At 41.2% G+C, this 25,758-nt stretch overlaps 1 protein-coding gene across 3 annotated transcripts in view; it reads left to right on the top strand.

The window, feature by feature from the left end:
• Window positions 1–15,143: 15,143 nt before the first annotated feature.
• LOC147171401 (CD166 antigen homolog A-like) overlaps window positions 15,144–25,758 on the top strand; it is a 51,432-nt gene continuing 40,817 nt past the window's right edge. For 2 of the 3 annotated variants that reach the window (XM_086080649.1, XM_086080647.1), the window contains exon 1: window positions 18,459–18,785. In XM_086080649.1, coding sequence (XP_085936775.1) covers window positions 18,719–18,785 — 67 coding nt within the window. In that variant the 5' untranslated portion in view covers window positions 18,459–18,718. Of the gene's footprint in view, window positions 15,229–18,458; window positions 18,786–25,758 lie in introns of those variants that run through there. The other variant, XM_086080648.1, reaches the window with a different exon arrangement.

Raw genomic sequence — 25,758 nt, 5'->3', positions numbered from 1 at the left:
GTGTGTTGGAAACAGCAAAACCAGGCAAGATCAACATTTAAAGTGAGAATAGCAAAGCCTAAATATCCAGATTGTAGCACTTCTTTTATGTTTTCTTCCCTTTTATGTTATCTTCAGGTGTTCAAGCTGAATTGCATTGAATTTCCCCTGAGGGACTCATATAAATGTTTGTTACATCGCGTACCGCTCTGATTGTACTGAGCTGCCGGGCTTGTTCCTTTTTTGCAGAACATTGAATTTCCACTTGTTTGGCTATCAACAAACATTTACTTTAAAAAATCCAAACAAAAAGCACTTCTTCACTGAGATTTGCCAAAGTCTCATATGATGACGGTTTAAACTTCAAGTTATGTTTGGCATATAAGACGGTCATACTCAGAACATTAAATTGGCTTTAATGGCAATTTATCACATTTGGAGGTTCCACTATATTAAATTATAGTGCTGATCAAAACGGCTTTTTTTTTAGACTGATACCAATATGAGTACTCAACTATTGCGTAGTCACCAATACAGATATCAACTATTGCTATCACTAGTACTTTTGATACATAAAGTCCCCCCCATGAAATCAATAGCAATTCTCATTTCTAATTTCTAGTTTCTGATCGCAAAATGGCCAGAAGAGTATCGATACCTTGAAATAAGGCAAGGTATTGGCCGTCCCTATTGTATTGAATTTTATTTTGTTTTCAACACAAAATGCCCCCCAAAAAACGCACCAAAAAAATCATGGAGATAATCCTTTAGCTCCATTCATCTAAACTGAATTGAATGCTGTATGTAATTTTTTGTAAATTAATATTTGGTTTTAATTCCAATGAAAAAAGCTAACAAATTGTTTTTAAATGTATATATGTATATAATATTAGCAATAGTCTTCAGCTCAAAAACTAGGTTATGGAACCTCTGGGGTCATACGATATATAATATGACCACTCCAGGTTGTAGGCCTACCCCCTCCTCTCAACCAAAGTCATTTGGGATAGGCTCCCGCTCACCTGCGACCCTAATGAGGATGAGTGCTAGAGAAAATGGATGGATTTTGTAAGACTGAGCAGATGCACCTCATGGTGTGCGAGACCAATGAGCATCACAGAGATAGCGATTTATTGAATAATGGTAATGATAGTTCATGTCTGTGAATATTCTCTATTCTGGACCGTTCAGTTTTTTTTTTGTTTTTTTTAGGACAACCTGATCAGTCCAGTTGCGATTGATTTAAGATTCTGAGAATGATAGTTCATGATATTTTAAAATCATTTTGAGGTGCCATTGTGTTTCCCACATTAATTATTCAAGCCAAGAAATTGCTTTTTCACGTACTCTGAAAAATAAGTTTTCTATTTCTATTTCTATTCTTTAAAGTGGAGTCTAAAAAAAGCACAAAATCCAACGACTGGCTCTGGGATATTTGATGAATTGAGGTCAAATCTGTTACCAAAATGCCATCTTTACTTTTGCAACAAATCGTGAAGGACATTTTTTTTCTGGAAAACGTCAGTTACAAGGCACAAAAGGAGGATGAACAATCTCGGCTATTTGCGTCACTTGGGCCTTTGATTAGCTAGTGCAAAAATAATCCTCTCAGGAAGTATTTTCTGTGCTTTCTTGGATCATAACGTTTTTGTCGAGATGAAGCAGTGATAAATCTTGGTAAAAGTTAGTTTTCCTGATCTGCTTGGAAAAGGGGCGAATCTAACAATTGGGAACATAAATCAGTTCAATGTTTACGATGGCAAATCGTCTGCCGTCACTTACGATTGTGACGTGAAGAAAATGATCCGACACAAGCACATAAGCTACTGGTGATGTTAAGTATTTGTATAAACATGTCTCAAACAGCAAACAGTTGCCTGCCGTCTCTTTTTTTCTTCTGTCACTAATATTTTTGTCATTTCTGTCAGTCTAGATGCCTTGCGGCACCATGCTGCCTCTCACAGGTCAGTCTTGGTACTACAACATCCATCTGGTTTGAGGGAGACTCGCAATTGTAAGTGGAGATGTTAGTGGATATGATGGTTTGCTTCGTTGGTCAAACCGACAAAAAAGGCCCCAGGTGAGCTGTTGAGCAAATATCTGGTTCATCCATTGCTAATTAATTTCTTTGCGGATTCTTTCTGAAACCTAACCTTCATTATTTTTATTTTTTCCTAATTGAATTGAGCAGCGTGTCATTTAACCATGTTAACCCTCAAATTCATCACAGGTCACAAACAATCACTCAAATGTGTATTTCGATCCACTTAAGAGTGATGCCATCGCCGCTGCAATTGAAATGTGTTTGGAGAGCAAAACCAGATTAGTCGTCTTAAGTGACGCTTGACGGGTGGATTCATGGCCCGCCTACCGACAGGCGCGCCGCTGTAAAATTGCAAATTTTAACTCCATTGCTTGTTATATTGGAGAACACAGAAGCCAGACAAACCTTCATCATCTCCCAGAGTTTCTTTTGGCGCCGGGATATAGGAAGCTGCAGCTCAGGAGTCCGGGTTAAGCCCACATCTGATGTTGTCAAACACTTTCCACCACTTCCTTGTGATCCAATTTCGGAGCCGGCACAGACTTTGACATTTTGATCCCCTCAACAGAGAGAAACAATTTCAGAAAGTGTCAGCTGGCGATGGCTTGGAGTCCACGTCAGCAGCCGTCAACATGTCACTGCCTGAGGAGAGGAGACATGATAACCGGAATCAATATGTTGCGCATACACGGACATATCCTGTTGCACATTTTGAATAACAGAACATTAACTTATTCATAACACTGTTTAGAGCCATACTAGACAGATGAAAGTAAATAATCATGAATTTATCAATTAATCAACCTAGACATTGTGACAAATTTTCCCAGCAGCATCGAGAGGGCACAACAAATTCAAAACAGTGGGTTAATACAGGATATAGTGGTACAGTAGTAGTGTGTTTGATTTGTATGGAATAAATAGCATTGCAGAAACGCAGAATGTCTTTCAGAAGAGCTCGACAGATGCAGTATGTGAACTATGTAACGTCAAAGTGCTCACAAAGAAGCCATACAATTAGCGGCAGTATACAGTAGTTGGTAAACAGTTATCATTTTTGACAGGTTTTAGATGACTACGTGTATTGAAATGCTTGAATTATGAGGTCATCGGGCCTCAGGCAACCTTGTTCAGGTTTGTGGACTTTTTGTAATGTTATTTTACATGGGTTATGTTGTAATTTGAACCCTGATGGTTGTTTGGAATGATGTCAATGCACTTTAGTAGTAAATGTCACATGTGTACTTTCATAACCTTCGACCTGCGTGTCCCCAGGCTTCTCCGGGGTCAGATATCCTATTCTGGAAGAAGGTCACTTACGAAGGCCGACTGCCTCGTAGCCAGATAGCTGACAGTCAACATCTTGACGTCTGTTGAACTTTGAACTGCTTGACTTGACCATCTCGTGTGGGATTATTTTGAGATCAATAATAGTTTTGCTGTGGGCTGGCAACTTAATAACGCAAACTTTCAACAAGATTGCTTGAAAATTGACATCACTGAAATAGTTTGACCTACAAAATTACTACATTTTTATTTCAATTTAAAAAATATGTTTTTTGTCTTGGGTCGTCTTGTGTATATTTACTATAATTGTAAAATTATGTCTAAATTGTTTTTCCTGTAGTTACCAAGCCTCTAATGTTCTAAGAATAGAGCATTAAAAAAAAAATCTAAAAACTTATAACTTTACAATTGTAACCGCTAACCTTTTTTCTTGGTAAAATACGATTGGAACTTTTATCCCATACGTTTATGTTTATATATGGCTGCAACATAATTCACATTTGTATGCATGTTAAAATAAACATCTCTAATCTACACTAATACTATTGTAAAGTCATAATTACAGTAAATATTTCAATTATGAAAAAAAACTGCTGTCATAAATATAAAACAATCAAATGAACAACTGCACTGACAGTAGCCAAGCGTGCCTTCTTGTGCCACATCACTTTGTATTCTTACTCCTGCACTAGTAAGTGTCTTATCTTAATGTGCAGTTTCAATAATTTCAGTGGTTTGCTGTTTTCCCCCCAGTTGCTTGGCCCAGAATCCACTTAGCGACACATGAAGTTTGCTTACTTAGTCCCCTCGTTTGCAGGGTGTGAAAGAGTCATCTTCCGGGCGTCACCTTAAGCTGCTCATTGTTCGGGGCAACAATGCAGACATAGCCCAGCCTTCAACGGACTCAAATCTGATTAAGACTGTTTAAACACAGCCCGTTGCAAGAAACAGGATTCCCCCACTTTCTGAAGACCCCCCCGACTTTGGAATGCGGCTGGATGGGAACATCTTTGCCCCGGAGGTCTGGTCTTGTTTGTTGCTTCAAACCGAGATGACATTATCTTCTGGAGGCCTCAGGCTTTGAGTCACCAAAGCCACTGAGTTTATAAACGCCACTGACCTTCCACAGCATTCTGCAATTAGCCACACCCACCAACAACACCTACATTAGCATAACAGTCGGCTCTGTTTCGGCCTAGGTTACCCCTTCAGCTCCATGCCGGGTCCATGACAATGCTTCCGGAGAGACAGCTGGGCACGGAAGGCACGGCGGAGGGCTTTGTTAAAGCCCGCAGCTGTTCAATACAATGCAAATGGCCCCTGAAACCTGCCCGAGGCCAGGGATCACAAAAAGAGTTCATATCTTACATCTGGCCTGTAGTCGCTGTTTTGAACTATTTTGCCAGTTTGCATTGAAATCAAGAGAGCGGCGCCTGAGATTTGCTGCGGGCTGCACTTTCAGTCACACTGTGCAGCTAAATTGGAACAAAAGCTACCAATTGGTCCACTTAGTTCAGGGTGTTATGGTTACAGTTGGGAACAACTGGGGTTATCGTTCCCACCGCAGGGTGCGGAGGTGGAAGGATGATGGTGATTTTCCTTACAGGCAACTTTTAGAGATCTTTTCTCTGTTATACATTTGTTTATATAGACCACGCAATAAAATGAAAAAAAAAAGAAGAGGTCAATGAAAATAAAAGAAAATACATATCCAGTGGCCAAATAAATACTACAGAAAATATCTGGTCGTACATAACCAAGTACTGGACTTTCATGACAGTTACTGCTATCCCGGCGCACATTCTTTTGACGATTCATCTTAGCTCATTTTCCCCTCCTGTCGCCTTGTGTTTCACATGTAGATTAACTGGCCCACGCCATTCAAGCCCTGCTCTTTACACTTTATGACTTCTTATTACAGAGGGTGATTGGCTCTAAATAACCTTTGTAAGTCTAAACGAGGTACGGCTCGAATCAGCATGCACACAGATCTAGTTTTACGATACAAAATACACCACAGGGGTTATGATGAGTTTCTTCAAATGAGAAGCAGCATTTACAACCTAAATTAGACAATATTATACTGGATAAGCAACCACTGATTACACAGAGACTCAAATTAACTAACAGCTTATTAGTGAATGAGTCACTGACTTAGCTAAAATAAATGTTTCCTGTTGATGATGCTGCTCCATCAAACACTGATGTTTTTATTTCAGGATGAAAAAGCAGCAGAAAGCGTATGCTGCTTATACACAGCCGCTCAATGATCTGCCATGTTTTCAATTTAGTAGAACATTTGGCAAACATTTAAGCACAAGTAAAATACAAGTGGCAAAAAATGTCAGTGAATTTGAAATCCCTGTGTATGTGGCGCATGCAGCAACCATACTGGCAAATATAGTACCTGCCGACGATACTATCTAATGATTCCAATTGTGACGTCGCAATTCATCAAAATTCAGAACAGCTCGCTCAAACGTTTTCAGAAATTAGCATCTCAGGTTAGATTTACCAGGTTGTCCAATTCCACTTGATGGGTGGTGAGGGACTCCACAGACCCAACAATTTGTATGTAAGAAATTAAAAAGTAAATTTTTCATAATGTATCCCATTTAAGTGATCCATTAAAAAAGCCAATGCATCTTGTTCTATTTAACACACACAATCATGAGTTGGTTCTACTATAATAATGACGGGCAGTATATAAAAAGAAGAGCAAGCCTGTGCGTATCCTCCAGCTTGATGTACTGATACCACAAAATATGACAGCTCAAGATCCAAAATTTTAACATTTAATGCAAATTTTCCTTTAAAAATGCTGTTCAGTCTGTGAAGTTTGACGGGTTTATGGCGTTCTAATCTTGAGGTTCCACTGTACACATTTCTGTGAGACTCCTGTGGTGAGATTTTCATATTGCCAAGCGGGAGCAAGGTTATCGAAGCGTGCCTGAAGCTCCAGCAGAACATTTGGCGAAGTTCTTCCTCACCAACATGCAACATCTGGACGCTCCCAAATCCCTTTACTGAGACGCAAATGCCACCAGCTGGTTGTGTTGTTACGCAAGAGAAACATTTTTCATTTTGTCATCTGTCAGATATTTTTGACACGGCTGCCACGTACCACTAGCGATGGTAATCCAACTGCTTTTCTTTGCAAAGAGAATGTCAGGCATGTTTCTTCACTTGATTGGGGAAAAATCTGTAGCAACTTCACCTTTGAAACAGCAGTGTGCTGAAGATTTTTTTTTAATTAAAAGAATTGCAATAACAAGGACCATCTTTCGTTTAAGTGGTAATTTCATGGAGCATTCGGGAGTTGCAGATAATCAAGAGAAAGTGATTGAAGTTTTTCCCCAGAATATTCGCTGCCGTGTTAAAAGAAGGATAAGAAGAATTTGTACGCTTTGTATTTACTTTGGGTTGTTGTTCAAAGCCGCAGCCGGCAGCAGGCGGTGTTTAAGTGCCGCCGTCTGCAACGGTGACGGCCCCCGCCGCCATTAAGTGACAAGCCAACAAATAGTTTCAAGACGAAGTGAGAAATAAACAACACTGGCAGCTGACAGATGTAGAGCGGCCCGGTCGACACGTTGGAGACGGAGGGAGCCGCCTTTCATGTTGCTGGGGTATTACATTGATGGAGCCAGGTAATTTAGCCAAGCGGATACAGGAAGCGACGACGGCGAAGCCTGCCACGCCGGGTCGAGCATATCACACGACAGCAGCTACACTGTACATCCCACGCAGATGACAAATAGCAGACCGGCTGAGAGCATTTCACCTATAGCGCCTCTGAATTGTCTTCAGACTTTTGACACTCCTTTTGTTGACAAATGGTTTTGTGCAATGGCATAGCGTAGGTGGCCAGAGCCCAGGGCGAGTTGAATAATTTGCACACCCTCAACCATAACCCAACAAACGTCAGAACCTTGGATCTATGGTAATTGAATGTTAAAGATGATCAAGACTTTATTTTCATAATATTACAACATCTAAAAGTTTGTTTTTATCACATAATATTATAATCTTTTCATAATACTACGTGTTTATTCCCATGGTACATTTTGGGTGTTTGGATGTGTGACAATTGTCATAATTAATGTTATGAATTTATTTTCATGAACACTTTTGAAGAAGCCTTTTTCCTTGTTGGTCACACTTATATGAAAGTGTAAACATGACTACATTCAAGTATTTGAAAAAGAAGAAGTACTTAAGCATATTTAGATTTTGGTTTTGGGAATTGGGAGTAAGTACACCCTGGCTTGTCGGCCACTCATAGCGCACATGTATTGTAGAATAACAACTATTCCCATTTACATTCACATCTAAGGACTATTTAAAGTCTTGGCTTGGCCCCTTTCTATCTATCTGCACTCTGGCACACTCCAGATCGAAATCAGTTAAAAACATCAGAGGTCACACATTTTCACTTGGACGAGGCTGAGCCGTCCCCCGTGTGGGTGGGCGGCGAAGAAAATCTAAGAGTAGAGACCATTTTGAATAGATCAGGCCTTCTTCCGCATTCAGCAGATAAGGCTCCACAGCTGTGTACTCGATCTTTCCGGCATCCATCGTAAATAGTTCAACTGAAAATATGCAGTCCCCTGGTTGTTATTATTAGTATAGCAAGCATTCAAGATAAAATAACCGGAGAAAGTTCCCATCTGAACTTTGCAACAGGGCGAGGTCAGAGTAATGTGAGCACGAGGAGAACATCCAATATTGGAACCCCCAACCACTGTATGGAAAAAAAAAAAGACATATTTTCTGTCTAGTTCTGTTTCTAAAACTAGTCTTACGTTGCAGACTACATAAAGTAATCAACATCGCAAATTGGTATGCATGACTTCCTCGACTGACCGTACCAATCTTGTTATGACAATTCAGTGAGTAACTCACCACAGCTATCATCAGGGAGCACTTTGCAAACACCATGTCCTTTGGGGCCACCGTACCTTCCCTGTGTGTGGAGACGAGCAAAACCAAATCAAAGTCTGCATGTAATATATCTGCCACATCACTATTGCTGGTATTGCATTGTCCATCACTTCATCCATTTACATGCATACAATGCAAACATCACTCTGGTCTCTTGAAGAATATTTCAAACATAACACACAGCATATTTCATGTTCGGAGAAAATGCACTGATCAAAAGTACATTGGCAATTGAAAACATTAAAACAAAAAGGGGTGTTTGCTTCGGTCTTTGGAGGAAACCAATTCTCCAGGAAGGTTGTAGATTTGCCGAAATCACTTTCCTTCGCCGAGCACAATGGATTCGCAGGGAATTTGTCACGGCAAATTTATGCTGACATGCACCCTCAATACAAGGATTATAAAGCCCACCCCGAAGGGACAAAGACAGTTTGACAATAAACCACAGCAAGTAACAGTTGCATGCTCACGTTGACTGTCTGTTTGTAATGCAATGGTGGCCATAATAACGGTAAAATGAAATAAAATGAGATAGGTCATTAAGGTATCACCAAGATCTCCCTCTATAGTTGATTTCATGGTCCAATATGTCCCAGCGCATAAAACCATTAATTTATTTCCGGAAGGGACAATCTTTTACATGCAAGCGCTGTCTTTGTGACAAATATGACCACATTATTTTACTGTGAGAGAAAGCAGTGATTTGCACAAAATTAGATTTTCCTTTCCATTCCTTTGATTTGCTCGGATTTCTTAATTTTTCCTACTGAAGGTCATGTCAAATGAAACAATGAACACTAAACTGTCATAAGACCTTTCTTACAGTGTTGTGCACCTTTATAGGCTTACTTTTTTCTGTATTCTATGTTTGATTCGTAATTGTTTTTTAATAGGCTATGTAATCATTCACAGAAACATCATTATCTTTGCTTGTAGCATTTCACTATAAATCTATTGCATAAAGAGGCTCAACGTCAATAGCACCATCTCCTTGGTGATTTAGGAGGAGGCTGGCTGGCTTATAAACATGGACTGCAAAGCGCTGGGTGAGTCGGAACAGAACTGAGCGAATGATTCCAGAAGAAAGTGAAAGTAGTTATTACAAAAAAGGGCTAACGGTGTAAAACGACACAGCTGGGAGAGCGCGAGGGTAATGCAGGGAGCTGATAAGACGGGACGTACGGTAGCAGGGCCGGTGAAATGCAGACAATGGAGATATAAAGTAGACAAGGGAATCATTGGCAGATGCCTCAGAGCAACAGTATGCTGGCCCATTTGCAGCAGGCTGATAAGGTTGTGGTTTCCAAAGATTACACCCTGGACCCCTTGCTTTAAACTGTTTTCATGCTTTAAACTGTTTTCATGCTGTCAAAAAGGAGCCATTTTCTTCGTGTATCGTATAATGATGTTTTTCATACCATTTTACAATTATGAATATTAACCAAAAACAAGGTAAGAAATATTAGAAACGTTTGTCAGTATAATGTCGTATTTCACTGCGTATTGCGCCCGGTAAATGCATGTCTGCCTCACAGTTCTGAGGATCGGGAATTGAATGTTGGCCTCTGTATGGATTTTACATGATCTCCTCATGCTTGTGTGGGTTTTCTTTCCTCCCATAATCCAAAATACATGCAGGTTAGGTTCAGTGAAAAATACAGGAGGCCTGAATGTGAGTGTGAATGCTTGTTTGACTAAATGTGTAACGACCAGTCTACGGTGTACAAGACACACTCAGGAAAAGCTCCAGCTCACCTGCGACCCTAATTAAGACAAGCCCTGGCATCTAAACGCATTTCTAAAATATTATTTAGCAATACATTTGTATGGAAAGTAGAGTTTTAAAAAAAAAAAGTAAGGACTGTGAATCTCATGAAGCAAGGCAGACTTGGCCGAGCCAATAAGGCAAACAATGCTGCATTACTACATTGCGCCGCGGTCAGATGTCAGCCTACTGGAATTGTCGTTAAAGATACACAACATAAAAAAAACATCTCCCATAGTCTGCAGGGAACTCGATTGCTTAAAACTCAGTTCTGTTCCCACGGTGGCGACATAAACAGATATACGCAAGTCAGAGTGTGCCGTAGTCTAGCCCTAACATAATCTAACGCTGTGGTAAAGTAATAAATACAGTTCATATTTGAAAAATAAAAAGCACTTTTAGGCTATAAGTATAAAACTAAAATGAAATACAGCTAGTATGGCTGTAACCTTTGTGTGGCGTCTGACCACGTATGCGTACACTTCTGCACAAACTAGTTCAGGACCTCAAAAGGTCATATGGGACCGTCGCTAATTGTAGTTATGGAGTGCACTTACAGTGCTTCACAATTCACAATGGGAGGCGTTCAATCGGCCAACCCACTAGAGAAGCTAAATGTGACTGTATACCTTATTTGTCAGTTTCAATCAAAACTGTGCATTACATTGTAAAGGGAGAAATTTCTCACTCTCATTAGACTGTCCAGGTGCACTTAATATTGTGGCAAATGAGCGTAGAGGCATTCCGGAGCTCTAGTTTGCTTCTCTGGCGTTAACAAGAAGTGGTCCCTATTGATCGCCTTGAAAATAAGAACACAGTGGATGCAGACAAGGGGAGCTCAAACAAAGAAATCCATTTAGCTTCTCTTGGTGCAAATGTGAGGATTAGTTGAGGGGAAAAAGTTAGGCTCTGCAAGAGAACAATGGAATCAATAAAAGACATACTCTTTGCTGAAAGGGAGGTAAGTCAGCATCGACAGCAACCCGCTACCGCACTCAATCGGATTAACTAATGAAGCAATTATCGACCCAGTCAGGGCTGCTGGCCAGAGAGCAGGAGTGTCCATTAAGTGGATCCTCCCCTCTCTGAGACACTCTCAAAATGTCAGGGTCACTCTTTGCTGCTTGACACAGTTTGCCAAACCCCATTCAATGGGGGTCAGTGGGGTGGGACCATTGTGGGGACTAATCAGGCAAAGGGGGCAGATACCGCTAATATGTCGGGAGGACAACCGCGAGAAAAGATGCAATGATCACGTTGATCTTTGAGATGACATTGGATGGGAATGCAATTATCAACTACTAGCATCCCAAACACAATGTCACAATTCAAATGCAGCTCTGTATTAACTGTAAAACAAATACAGAAGAACCCCCTGGCCAATGTTAGTAAAGGCTTTAAATTCAGAGTTAGAACAAAATTCCCAGAAAAAAAATGTGCCGCTTTTAGAGGTTGTGAGACCTCTGCATATCATGTTACAATTCAGCTAATCTAATGAGAATTCTGATTTTTCTTGAGCTTTTTTGTGTTGATGTTTTTGTGATGCCACCACAAAAGGCAAGTAAGGAACATAAACATGATAAACAGAACCAGATCCTGAACTGGTCCTTGGAAGCAAAAGCGGTACATCACTGTTGTGGCTTCTCAGTAGACAAGGAGGAAGGGCAATGATACAAGTGTTGAAAGCAAGTCAATGGTGATATTTACATTTAAATCAAAAGTGGTTAAGCAACCTTTTACATTTGTATGATATTTAAGAATGTTAAATGGAAGCATTCTCTTACCTACCTTGCTCTTGACTTCCTTAAACACTATGCCGATCAAGAAGAATTCAGTTGCATATATCTGCTGAGTGAATTCCGCATATCTACAACTGAATGGTATCCACCCATCCATCCATCCATCTATTATATACCGCTATATCCGGGGTCGGGTTGCGGGGGCAGCAACTTTAGCAGAGAAACCCAGATTTCCCTCTCCCCAGCCACTTCAACCAGCTCCTCTGGCGGGATCCCAAAGCGTTCCCAAGCCAGCCGAGAGAATATAGTTTCTCCAGCGGACATGCCCGGAACACCTCTCCAGGGAGGCGTCCAGGAGGCATCTGCGGCAGATGCCCGAGCCGCCTCAACTGGTTCCTCTCAACGTGGAGGAGCAGCAGCTCAGCTTCTCATCCTATCTCTAAGGGAGGCACCCTGCGGAGGAAACTAATTTCGGCAGCTCGTGACCATAGATGAGGGTAGGAAAGTAGATCGACCGTAAATTGAGAGCTGTGCCTTTCGACTCAGCTTCGTCTTCACCACATTGGACCGATACAGAGTCCGCATCACTGCAGATGCTGCAGCGATCCGCCTATCGATCTCCCACTCCATCCTGCCCTCACTCGTGAACAAGACCCCAAGATACTTGAACTCCTTCACTTGGGGCAGGATCTCATCCCCGACCCGGAGAGGGCACTCCATCCTTTTTTGACTGAGAACCATGGTCTTGGACGTGGAGGTGCTGATTTTCGTCCCAACCGCTTCACATTCGGCTGCAAATCGCTCCAATGAGAGTTGGAAATCCTGGTTAGATATTTGTAATTCCAGTTATTCACAGTTCGAATTTGTGACTAATCATTCATTTTAGTTTAAGGTATTTTTAGGGTTAGGTTAGGTTTAGAGATAGCTGTTAAATGTTAAAAGGGCTTGCCATGTGTTTGTCTTCATGTGCCCTGCGATTGGCTGGCGACCTGTCCAAGGTCCTTAGTAAGAACAAACACAACAGAAAATGGATGGATTGATTGATGGATGAATGTCATGTTTGTATGTGATCAGTTAAAAAAAAAAAAAAAAAAAATTAGAATAGATGATATAATGATACTCTAAAATAGATGGACAGACAGACATAGATAGATAGATAGATAGATAGATGGATAGATATTTGTTTCTGTTGTTGTTGTACACATATTGTGGTTGTAACTGGGTCGTTCTACCTGCTGCCAGATCTGATTTGCGAATCCATTAAAACAAAAACAATGTTGTTATTTTTCAACCTGGAGAACACATACTGTATGTAAATTAGATGCGCAACATGAGCCTGTGTGTGTATGTGTGTGTGTGTGTTTGTGTGTGCAGAGTGGGGTAGATGTTGCATATTTACTCTGTGAAGGTACGGCACTTGAATGTCAAAAATATATATATGTGCTGTCATTCCCGCTCTCTCCTTGTCCATGGCAACACCGCGTTTGTTTGTGTGCTCGCCGCAGCAATGTCACAAGATGCCTCACAACGTGTCAAAATAAGAGTCCTCACTCTTTCATCAAATGACAGACAGCAGGGGCACCGGCACTTCCTGCTACATGACATGACGTATTGTAATTCATTATTCCGTATGTAATCTCTTCCAGCAGCCACGGGGGAAGAGAAAAAAAATGGCTCTCCTGTGAATACAAAACCAACCTGCATCTGCATTTACTCCTGTAATGGGAACTTTTAACACAACAGCCTGGTTGATTCAGTGGTAAAGACGTTTTGTTTTTATATTTAGCCCTTTCTTCAGGATTTCCCAATTATGGGCAAGATGTTTGGTAATTGAACACAAGGCTTCAGGCCTGCTCATCAGTCATTTGCTTTCACCCACACAGAAAAAGAACCAAATAGTTCTTTTTTCCCCTCACAGTGCAGCCAGGCAGGAAAAATATTGCTTTGCAGTTAACTTCTAATCAAATTGCATTAGCTTTTCACAGCCGGTGCCCTTACTCCATTTGCACAAATCATCACGGACCTAGATGAATTTCACAGCCAGGGTGAGGAACACTGACTCGCCCCCGCCCACACCAACACACACACATCGTGTGACCAGACAAGCATGATCTTGCCATCGCAGACTAAATCATTCCATCTGCAGCGTCCTTAAATGACATTTTAGAAATTTCTTAAATGGAACCATTTGACTTTCACAGGAAAGCGTCATCGTTTGTTGTTTGACGTGGGAAATGTGGCTGGAAACCATGACACAGAATGCACATAAACAGGAAGGAAACAGGTGCACAGCCCACAAAATGATTCTCAACTCAACTTGTTTTGTGAACAATGTGCAGGGATAAATGGAGATGAGGCTATAACGATAGATTTGTGTATACGTTTTAAAATCAATGAATAATTGCTTTATTAATCGTGATTTTAATCTCAATTGAAATAATTGTGATTATTTCTTTCCATAATCGTCAAGTCCTACAAGTTAGTCATGGTGTGGATGAGGAACCTTGTTAGCCATTGTAAAACAGATACAAAACTTGGAGACAGTCTGGAGTAGGACAGGAAACATACATATTCCTAAAATCTAAGGGTTCTTACAAGTTATGTCAAGCTCTGTGTGTTTTGCTACACTTGAAACGGTCCAAGTCCTTTCTTCACAAAAGGCTGCTTGAGTTAAAGTAGCACTAAGGAACTTTTCAACCTTAATAAAATATTTTCAGAACTCTTCTGATGAAACATCAACTTAAAACTAGTTGAATGGTACCTTTGCCATGGCCTGAGGGGGTCTGTCAAAATTTTTACTGGCACTAAGCAACTTTGAGGAGAATGGTAGAAACACTTCCACAACAAAAAACTACAAATGTGCTGACTGCTTTATGGCATACGTCAAAAGCTACCCCGGATGAAAAGACAGTCAAGGATCAACATTGGCCCGGATTTCACTCGCAGGAGTGAGCTAAAAAAACGTGAAAATTTTGGTTTTCGTTCAGACATAACAATACCACTTTTGTTCATATGGCGTCACCATAATCAACGTAAACTGAAAGTTCCTCCGTGTTGCTTTAAGAAGATGCCCAACAAGCCAATTGGAATGGGAGCAAAAACAAGTACAAACAATGAACGCATTAACAGTACTAAACAGCACTTAAACAGTTAAGCTAGCTTCTCTTAATACGTCTTTTAGAATAAGTCACAAAAAGCCATCAAAATCAAAACAGAAATGCAAAACACACCGGGGAGGATAAAAGAGCTAATCATTGCTACAACATACACAGAACTTTTGTTGCTAGACATAACAGTTGGTAAAACGTAAAGGGATAAAAGAGATCAGTCATCATAACAATATACAGAGACACACAACCTTTGTTGTTTGACACACTAGATGTGTAAAGGATAAAAGAGCTATCCAAAAGACCAGACAAGCACAACAGACATCGTTGGAGCAACTAAAGTGAAGAGGCTCAGACACGCCACTGGTACGTAGTAACAATTTATTTTATTTTAATTTTTTACTCTTATGTAGACTTAAGACTGTGCTGTTGATGGAAACACTATCTGGTGTATCGAAGCTTTGGGCAATGTTTAATCCTGATAGTGATGTTATGTGTGAGCAACACAGCACAATTACTGTAGTATTATTATATATCATGCCTACGCAACTGCTTTCCATTGATCCTGAAACATGGCCATATTATTTAGTGCCAACATCAATCGACAATTTCTATACCTTTATTAAAAAAAAACAAAAAGAGGACATTGTTTTAAATTGACAGTGCACGGAAAATATAACAAATTATGATTCAGTTATTGGTTTGGTCCGTAATGGGTCAAAAAATGGGCGAAAATGTTGATCTTTGTTTTCCAAAGTAAAAGCAGATGTTTGTAAATGTTTTATTTTGATTAACAAGCATAATCAGTCTGCTTTGTAAGGCTTTTACTCTAGAAGTTGGCCCTCGCAGCGTGTTGGCATCATATGTTACTGTAATGCAATGGACAAGGAAGGAAGAAAGGAAGGAAGGAGGGAGGGAGGGAGGAAGGAAGGAAGGAAGCACGGACGGACGGACGGACTCTTTTTTCGTTGTTATAATTATGTCGAAAATATGTACAGAATTTAAGGCAATATCCGTCCAAATTCAAATGTTACCACCTTTAACATAATCATCTTTAAAGGTTCCACTTTATGGCTGAAGCTTTTGCACCTAGCATTACTTCCAACTGCTAAATTTGTTTGGCATATGGGTCATACTTTCCACAAAAAATATCTGTCCAACTCTACTCCTTAAGTCGATCAACTTTAGTAGTTCCACATTTCAGAGGAAGTCTTGGCAACGGGCATTAATTAGCAGAGTCTTTATATGGAAAATAGTTATTGCGGTGCCGCATGCGCATGTGCTCTTCGAAAGAAAAAGTCGGAAGACATGACCGGTGTGCTCAATTATTAATTAGCTCTGAATTATTAATATGAAAATGTCTTGATTATGATTAACGTTGAACTCACATCCTATACAGCCTAATTAGCATGAACCTTCTGTCAGCTGCCTGTAGGCGCAAAACGGCTGTGTGATACTGCGACCCTGCATCTACTGTATGTGTGTGTGTGTGTGTGTGTGTGTCTGTGCATGCCAGGTGCTTAACCACACAAACACACACACGCCACACCTCCTCTTTGGAAACAAAAGACATGGTGACATATTTCCTAGCATGCAGTCATCAGCCACAACATTAACTACAACCATACAATCAGTCATCATACCCAATACAAGAGTGCTATCAAACACCCAACCTATCCATTATTGGGTTTTAGCTTGCAAGTGCTGTCTCACTGTATTGCTTCATATCAAAGATTTTATTTTTTAATTTAGATCCTTATCAAGTAGCCAATTAGGTATATGAAACTGAGCACAGCTAGCTCAGCATGTTAGTTGGTAGCTTGACATTTCCATCGTAAAATGAGCAAAAATGCTTTCAAAGTATTTCAAAGTTCCTAGTACCACAATTGGGCCCAATCAAAATGCCGAAAATGTTTATAAAGAAAAGAAGAGCTGGCTTATTGTGGTTCTGATCTATGTTTTTCCCATGCTTCAGCGTTGGACCTCAGAAAGGTCTAAGTGGGATACTTCCCACTTGTTTTGAATACTGCATCGTAGGTCAAAAATATAATTATGTGACAAGTGGCAGAATCTTTAAAAAAAAAATGGAATGAGCACTTCAAATGCCTCTAGAATCCTCCATAACAAATACTTTCAGGAAGACAACAATTGATGACTAAAGTTACATGACCTATCCTACTGCCCACACTGCTCTACTCATGAAACATGTTCCATTTGCGCTATTTAAGTCGAGTTTTCAGAGCAAGTGATGCCATTTGAAACGTCACAGTAACTTTGACTTGTCGATTTGGTGAACCCCTCGAAATTTCGGCCCGTACAAGCTTATTGGTGGATATTTTAAACTGAAACTCGTCAAACAATCAGAGAAAGGGTTCGTTCCCACAGTACCAGACAAAATGAAAAGGTTGAGGAGATATGATGAGAAATAATGAAATAATTGCTTTTCTCTCATTTAAATGTGTGTTTTTTATTAGATGAGGCATGAGGTTCATAAAGAACATTTAGCAAGTTTGGGTTTAAACTATCATGTCATCAACTTGTAGTCATGCTACTTATCGCAGCATACACAGCAAATACGCTAACCCGTTTTCAGGGTTTGGTCACAAGTCGAGGATTTCCATTAACAGCAGAAACCCATATTGGGGCGGGCATACTTTACAACATATTATTGCAAATAATATATGGGATTAGTCTATTTTTTCTCAAGCCATTTTGAACTATTTAAACGGGTTAAAAATTCATAAAACTAACGGACGATGAGGGGACATACCAATTGTAGCAATGGGGAAAATAATTAACTTGTCCATATTTGGACTTGGGCATATGGGATTTCTACCCGACAGCAACAACATATTGCTGGGCTGCGACTTACTTGACATCCAGGCCACTTCGGTCTCTTCGTAACCAACGCTAAGCTAAATATGGCCAAGCTTCCGCCAAGTTGCCATCGTCCTAGTACCCTACCCTGCACTTGGCCAAGCGCAGTGTCTAGGTACCTTAATTGGAATGCTACCTTTTTATTCTTAACCTTTTCTCCTTTTATTAAATTTTCTGTCTATCGACTGTATTTCCAAATAAATCTTATGTGACATCGCTACTCGGCAGGGAAGCAATAACTTCACTTCTGTTGGCAAAATTTATGAATTCATAACCTTGAAGCACCTCTCCGACTCACTTATCTTGAAGATACAGCATGTTTTTGACATCAAAATGACAAGTGGCGGTATTGCCGGCGGCGAGGGAGGGGACCAACTCGTCCATTTGAATGACTTTACAGTACTCCTCCTTGTTGAATTTCATATTCTGGCGGTTTGCATTGTGCACTGTGTGTGTGTGTTGCAGATGTTGATAAAGAGAGAGAAATGTTTGAGATAAGTGTGAAAGGGGTTGAGAGGAAGGGTAGGAGGGGAACATGATGGTGGGGTGGAGGTAAGAGGGTGTGTGTGTGGGTGGGGGTACGATGTGAAAGAAGAGCACTTGTTTGAAGGGTGGTGAAGCTGGAAGGGCGATGTGTGTATGGTGAGGGGGCGGAGGGAGTTGAGTTTGAAAGAAGGGATGGGGGCGTGGTTCACATACCCCCCCCCCCCCCACACTGAACTCTCCCCCTCCTCTCGCCGTCCATTCTCCTCTCGCTCTGCTTTCCACGACTACCTGTTCCAACACAACTGGCTGCACAGCCCTGAGTTGGCGAGCTACGTCCCCCCGCCCAAAAAAAACTCACCTCAACTGTTTCAACGCTTTCCAGGATCACTAAAAGAACACCAAACGACATTTTCATCAACAACAACTCGCCGTGGGAACCCACCTTCTTTCTTTTGCTGACATTCGAGGACCCCACCGCGTGAGAATCGCCACCATGCACTTGTTGTCCACCGGCTGTTTGGGCTCCCTCGCCTTCCTCCTCGGCACCATTCTCCGCCAAGGTAAGACTTATTTTGACATTTGAAGACGTTAAGTGGCGCTTCGTGAATGTGTTTCCTGACTTCCGAGTGCCCCTTCCCGCTTCAGGTGGGGGTAATATCCCGTCTGTCGCGCGCGCAGGTGCCATCGAAAACTCTAGAAAACCGTTTTAGCATTTTTTTTTTTTTAAGTACGTTTATATTTTAGCACTCGCCCCCCTAAAAATGTCGTCTTTAGTGTTGTGTATATTTGCTTTTACTAATTTGAATTAAAACCGCTTGAATCGAACTTTTTCCCCCCATTCATTCTGTGATTTATCTGGTTTCCGGTTTGGCTTCAACAGTCCAATTACACGAGTCAACTTTGGATTCTTGTTAAATTTAGTGATGAGCAACATATGGCCCCCTGGGCCAAACACGATAACACACGAAAGTTCTTAATGCATAATAACTAATGCAGCCACCATTTTCTATACCCTGGACTGGTCACCAGTCTATCACAAAGAGACAGACCATCACTGAGTGGGAAGTCAGGCAAATGACTACCATCAGTGACTGTAATCATCTACATGTGTTTTTTTTTTCCATAAGTGTGTATGACCCTTGGATGACTTGCATAGCGAGCATATGATTTGTTAATGCCTACCATCATGTGACGTTGTCTGCCATTTGTGGCTCCGGCTGAACTGTATGAGCATGAGTTCATGATTTCACCTCTGGCGCCTCTTCAGTTTCATGTGGTTCCACTCGTTTTAATGCTGCAGGATGGAGCTTCCTGCATATCCTGTCTTGGATTACTGGGATGATGATCAGAGGTTTTTGACAAGACTGGTTTTTCTAAAAGGTCAGGGGGCTTCAGTGGCGCAGATTGTAATGGGCTGGGAATGCAGTATGTGGTTATGGATGCAGGGACTGGTTCTACAGCATCAGCTTAATGTGTTTCTTTCTAACCCAGTTCCTCGCCTGCAGGCCAACAGGTAGCATGTGCTGTTTTCCTGTCCTACTGGCTGCCCATTAATAAGCAAAGGCTGCAGAAGCTCAGGGGCTGGACTCACTGTTTTGACCTCAGCCTCAGTCATCACGCCGTAGCAGTTTCAGTTGTAGATTAAAACCCCCGTGTAGCACCTATCGTTCCATTTATTTGAGAGGAAACAAATGCGTTTTTTGCACCTCACTGCTTCACATGGTGGAGAAGTGCAACGGGTCGAGGTCAGACTTTTACGGCCCCGCCTGCTGCTCTGTGTGTGTGTGTTTAGGAGTGATGGTGTAAACGTGTGCGCGAGTTCACACAACAGATGGTCGCCGCCTCAGTCCGTCTTGAGGTTCCTTTTGAATGATCACAGTGATGAGTGTCAAGAACTGCAAGACCTCATTTGAATAATGGATTATGAATGAGAGAGCACGTCGGTACATGATGGCGATAAAAATAAACTCAACTACCAGTGTTTATTGCGAGTGAACAGATGAGAGCTGGGGCCATTTCCGTTTGTGTAAAGTCTTCAGGGCTGTACGAAATTGATGTAAAAATCATGAAGCAACAATCAGACAACTGTTCATGATTATGAGCATTTGTGTGGTAAGTGTGGTTTTATTTGTTTTTAGACTTGACTGACAGGCCTTATCAAATGCTGTGGTGGGTGCTATATGGCACACGGGCCATACGTTGCCCACCCCTGCTCTTGAGTCTTTGTGCTTAAGGCCCACATAAAAACACAAACTCAGCCCTAAATCTCTCCAGGAACAGTCTGGAAAGATGTTTTTTGTTCACTCCCTCATCTCCACCCTACCCCCAACCACCCAAAACGCCCCCCTCCCTTACCGCAGAACGCACAGCCATCCTGCGCTCGGTGTCACAGCTGGTATTACTTGTCAGGCAAGTGGGGCTCTTCCACCGCTAATGGACTTAGCCTGAGTGGGGAGGGGTTGGTGGAGATGAGTGGCTGGTGGTGAGGGTGGGTTGGTCTCACACACCCACCCAATTTCACCTGAGATGGATCCACTCTTTCATCCCGCGCCGGGTGCCGTCCAGACATGCGCGCCAGGATGTTGTAGGCTCCTTTTAATTGAAGGCTTCATGGCATGGTGGACAAGTTGTGTGCGGCTGTGCGTGCGTGTCCCATCTTGTCTCCTCTCCACATAAAAGCAGGTGGGGCCCCTTCCTCAAATCTCACATCCTCCTTCCCCCTCTAAAATACATGAAAACTGTCTCTTTGTGGAAAATTCAGATGCAGTCCTGACAAGTCTGCCTGGACTTTGAATAAAAAAAAATAAAAAAAATGCTGCATCTGTACTTCACTTTTTGCTGTTTCTGCTCTTAAAATAGTTTGTGCGTATCAGCTTGCAAGACTGTCTGCTTGGGTGAATCAGCCAACAAATAATTGGCTCCGTGACTATATACAGGTGAATCATAAAAGTCAAACACATTCCCCTACTCTGAGTAGTCATTCTGTTTGTTGTGATTTCCCGAAAAACATCCCCTAAGAGTAAGAAATGGAAACTGAATGGATGTTTTCCAGGATAAATTGATTAACCTTTAGAACACAAATATGCCTTCATTAGTCCTGCCATGGGGAAATTTCTACATGGGATCAGTACAGTATTCTGATTTGGATTATTACTTACTTTAGTAAAAATATTGTTTTAGCTTTCTTAAATTTATACAAATGTTGAAATAAGTTAAGTACACTTCCTTAGCATCAATGGTGAATTAAGAATGTGTTAAAAACAGTCTTGTTGCAACCGTACATGTGCTTGTCCTATTTGAAAAATGTTCAACTGTAAAACAAGTTGAAACAAAGAAACAGGCACGGGATCTACACTTTTAAAAATAATGATAAGAAAGTACCCCCAAATATATACAGTAGACATTGTTTCAGGTTACAATTAGTGCTGTTAAAGCGTTAACTAATTAATTAATCACACAAAAAATCGCATTAATCATTTATTAACGCAGATTAAACACACTATTAATTTTTACTGCAGATGATCCTTTATCTTACAGCAGATGTTTACGTTAAAGGTAGCACAGGTTGTTTTTGAGCAATAAACATAACTACGTGCATTAAAGTAAAGCAAGTAAAATTCGGGTTACATTGCCAGCATAGGAACGGAACTCCGCTGTAACTTGAGGACTTCCTGTACATATGGGGAATATGTTCATCTTCGTTTTGGCCCAAATTCTGAATTTTACGACAAATTGAAGTGTTATAGTTTGTAACATGGTGAACCCACTTCATTTCATTTCTGATGTAATTCTTGTGGATGTTTTTCTCCGATTAGGTAGCTCCCATTGTTCCTCACAGCCTGTGCATGTTTGTATGTGAATGAATTGAAGGTGTACTGTGAAGTGGCTTGTTTCGAGTGTCAACGGACGCGTGGCGGCTGGGTTTTTGATGGATTCCTGCTGGAAGGAATGTCAGGCATTAAGCCGAGCGCGCGCGACAGCAGCCCCATTATCTCACACGGGGAAACACAAAGCCGCCGAGATGCAAGAATGAAAATCACTCAAGGGAATGTTGGATTCGTGGTGTGGGTTTGATGCATTGTAAATCCTTGAAACTTCCTGTGAAGTCACACGGGGAAAATAAGCAATTAATGCTAGGATAATGTGTTTTTGTTAGTCAGGATTTATACGCAAGATACTAAATAGATTAGTGAAGAGGTTGGCTTTTGTTGCCATTAATTAATATTTTTCCACATCAGATTAGGACGCAAGTCTGCCCATTTAGTTCAAATTCAATGGGAATGCAATGTCCGTCTTTTGAGCGACAGCCTCCTGTGTACACAATGTTTATCACGTTGCCACCTTTACTTTTTCCCAGAGTGTCAACGACAGATGCAAATCTGTGATAGGGTTTTTTAGGCAGCATGTGCTCTCCACCCCAATCAAGAGCGGCAAATTCAAATTAAATAGTGGCAGCCTGGCAGGAGCTCAGGCCCTGTCTACACGTAGCAGGTTTTCTTTTTCAAACGGAAGGTATTTTTATGCATGCTTGTGTGACGTAATGTGGAAGTGACGTCAAGAGATGAGCAGTATTTGTCTAACTACTGCCACCTAGAGGCTTGGCATGCATGTAAATCGGCTTACAAACGCAATTCTCCATTTGTGTGCATTTTTGTAGCTGTGTTTTTTTTTGTTTGTTTTTAACAAACAAGCCAATGTGGACAGACTTTTTTTTTCTACACAGGGAGGGGGTGACATACTCGTTTTTAAAATACCGGCTATGTGTAGATGCTAGGCCTCAGTTTGATTTCCCTTTGGTGGTGTTGGTGAAAGGAGTGCAGACTCCCTTGCAGAGCTGAATATCACTCTCAAGCTTATTTCACTTCTGAGGTGCCTACTGGAACTTTACTTGAATGTAAATATGGGTATAAAATGATGGAATCGTAATGATATGCAGAGTTCTCTAGAAATCCATGTAAACGAGGCTTGCTGTAATCCTCCTAGTACAGCTCTCAAAATACACCACAGCAATATACACTGCCAGTAAAAGAATTAAGTATCGAATTACTATGCCTTTAACCATGAAGTCTAAATTAATCTTAGTATGAAAAATAATTAATAGATTATTTTAAATATTTCATGTGGCATTCTGAATTCCTGCTTAGTTTAATCGACTAGTCGTTAATATGTCGACGACCAAATCCGTTGACAGCTAATTTAAGTCAACATCATAATTTCTTCTTCTTTTTTTTTTCTCATAACTATCTCATCTCCCACTGTTCCTGGTGGTTGACTTGATGCACATGCACAATACCAGTAATCCAGGACATCCGTGATGCAAACAGAAGCATCGTGGCTAGTGTCATGGCTAACTGGTATTAGCAACAGACTCCAAAAGATAGGGCGCATTTCCAGAGGCGGGCACTTCTGTCTCTCCGCCGGCCCGTCATTGACGGCTGCCCACCTTTCGGCGAGTACTTTTGCATTTTCGACGAGTGATTTATGATGCCTGTTTTTGGCAGCCCTACTCCTGCTTCTGTCCCATGAGCAGAATGGCTTCCATAAGCCTGTGTGGCTGTGGTTCACCTCCCTATAGGTGACGTCACTTTGTTTTCATTCAGAATCTTGCACACTCCATTTTTTTCCTTAATTGCCATTAATGACTTCCACACAATCCATCACACAAGTTAATCAATTGTTACACCCCTCACTGCTTTTCAGTATTTGCTTATCTTCATCATTATGTTGATAATTTCCCCAAATACAGTCTTTTCTCACAGCGTCCCTTCTTAATTGTGTTGTAATCACAGTCATTTGTTGCAGACAGGCGACTGTCAGTGGCGTGCGACAGCAGTACATTTTGAGCCATTATGGTGAGCGGTCTCACTATGTGTCAAAGACATTAACATTTAAGAGTCCACTCGCACGAAAGCAGTAACCTTGACATAACACATGCTCAATATCAGCACGCGCTCTGGCCTTTGTGTGCAGCCCTGCAACACTTACACTCGCTGTGTCCCCCCACCCCCCCCCCCCCCCACCTACCTCCAGCCAAACAGGTGGTTGGTGTGCGTGTGTGTGGTTTGTGCAGGAGTGTTTGTTTTAGTAGCCATGGAGGGCCACGCGCGTTATGGTTCCTGTGTCGTGTATGCAGTTGTTGGAAGCAAAGCACTCTGTTGCCATCAGTCACTATGCTTCTCATCTTTCAACCTTTATTGTTTATGATTTGATTACAACGCTACCAACAATGGCGAAGCCGGTTTTGGTCGTTGCTGCTGGTCACAGGCAGAATGGCGCAAAATGAGCTTCTTGCATGAAAATGCTGAACATCTTTTATGTCAGAGCAGCGAGATGTATGACTAACGTTGCCTTGAGAGAATAAAAAAAACTAAAATGTTTCTCAGAGAATATTTCAATGTGAAAAGGGGGCTCTTTTGTTCGCCCTCGACAGTTTTACACTCAGGATTGTCAGTAAAACAGGAGCAAGTGAATCTTAATTACACTTTGGTGATTGCCTCAACCCGCATTTAGAGCATTGCTGCAGGACAACGTTCACTTTTTTTTGCCCATTTTAATCCCCATTGAAATAGCCTCTTCAGGCGTCCAATTTTACTTTAATTTGCCAATCAGGTGAAGACAAGCTGCTTTACGTTGGCATGTGTTTTTTTCTTTTCTTCATCCGTTTAGAATTGGGTTGGGAATCCATGTTTGGGAACAAAATGGTTGCCTAATGCTTCACTACCTGAAAGAATTTACCAAACCTGTTCAGCTAAAGACAGATCTTTGATATTTGCTTGCAAATCTTGTAAAAATACATAACGTCAACATAGATATACATGAAGTAAAAATAACAACACAACAGACATACAACGCCTGCTATTAAACAGATTTTGGCCTTGATCTTGGCCACCTGGGAGCTGGTAAGACAGGCAGATCTACTATTTCTTGCGACATCTCTACTTCTCTCCCAGCTCATCAATACGGCACTAATATTAATCGTTCTTTGTATAGGATACTCTCTCCTTCCAGTCTGTCATCAAGATGCATGTGTTGCCTGCACGCAAGCAACACACCTGCCCACTTGGAGGCCAAGGCATTCACAACAGAAGCAGCACGCCGTGTACTGTTTGTCCCACACAAATGGAACAGGATTATTGATTGTGCACAAGAACGGAACACAACTCAACTGTATTTATAGGGTACTTGACATTTTCATCAAAATTGCAAGTCAGAATGGCAGTATCAAGTATCGGTACTCTGTGTCGTGTGCTCTCAAATATAAGAACTTGTACTCGGTCTGAAAAGAGTGCTATCGGTGCATTCAATTACGCAGTAGTACCGTCTGACTTCTAGCCAATCAGAAAACAAAGGAAACCAGCGGAATAGAAACATTTTAATGAATGAAAATTATATTTTACACATATATAATGATGATGATTAAATATTTAGAAACATGTTACTCAAGTAAAGGAAAGTTTTGCACAGTGAGTGAATAATTAAGCTTTGGTTGGTCTCTACATGTTTTATAACATTCAAAACATGTAGAAAAAAAAC

The sequence above is a fragment of the Leptonotus elevatus genome, chromosome 7, assembly GCF_054856555.1.
Source record: "Leptonotus elevatus isolate MCC_2025b chromosome 7, RoL_Lele_1.0, whole genome shotgun sequence".
NCBI classification, from domain to species: domain Eukaryota; kingdom Metazoa; phylum Chordata; class Actinopteri; order Syngnathiformes; family Syngnathidae; genus Leptonotus; species Leptonotus elevatus.
The sequence above is the reverse complement of the archived record's forward strand: the minus strand, read 5'-3'. Positions and strand labels throughout refer to the sequence as shown.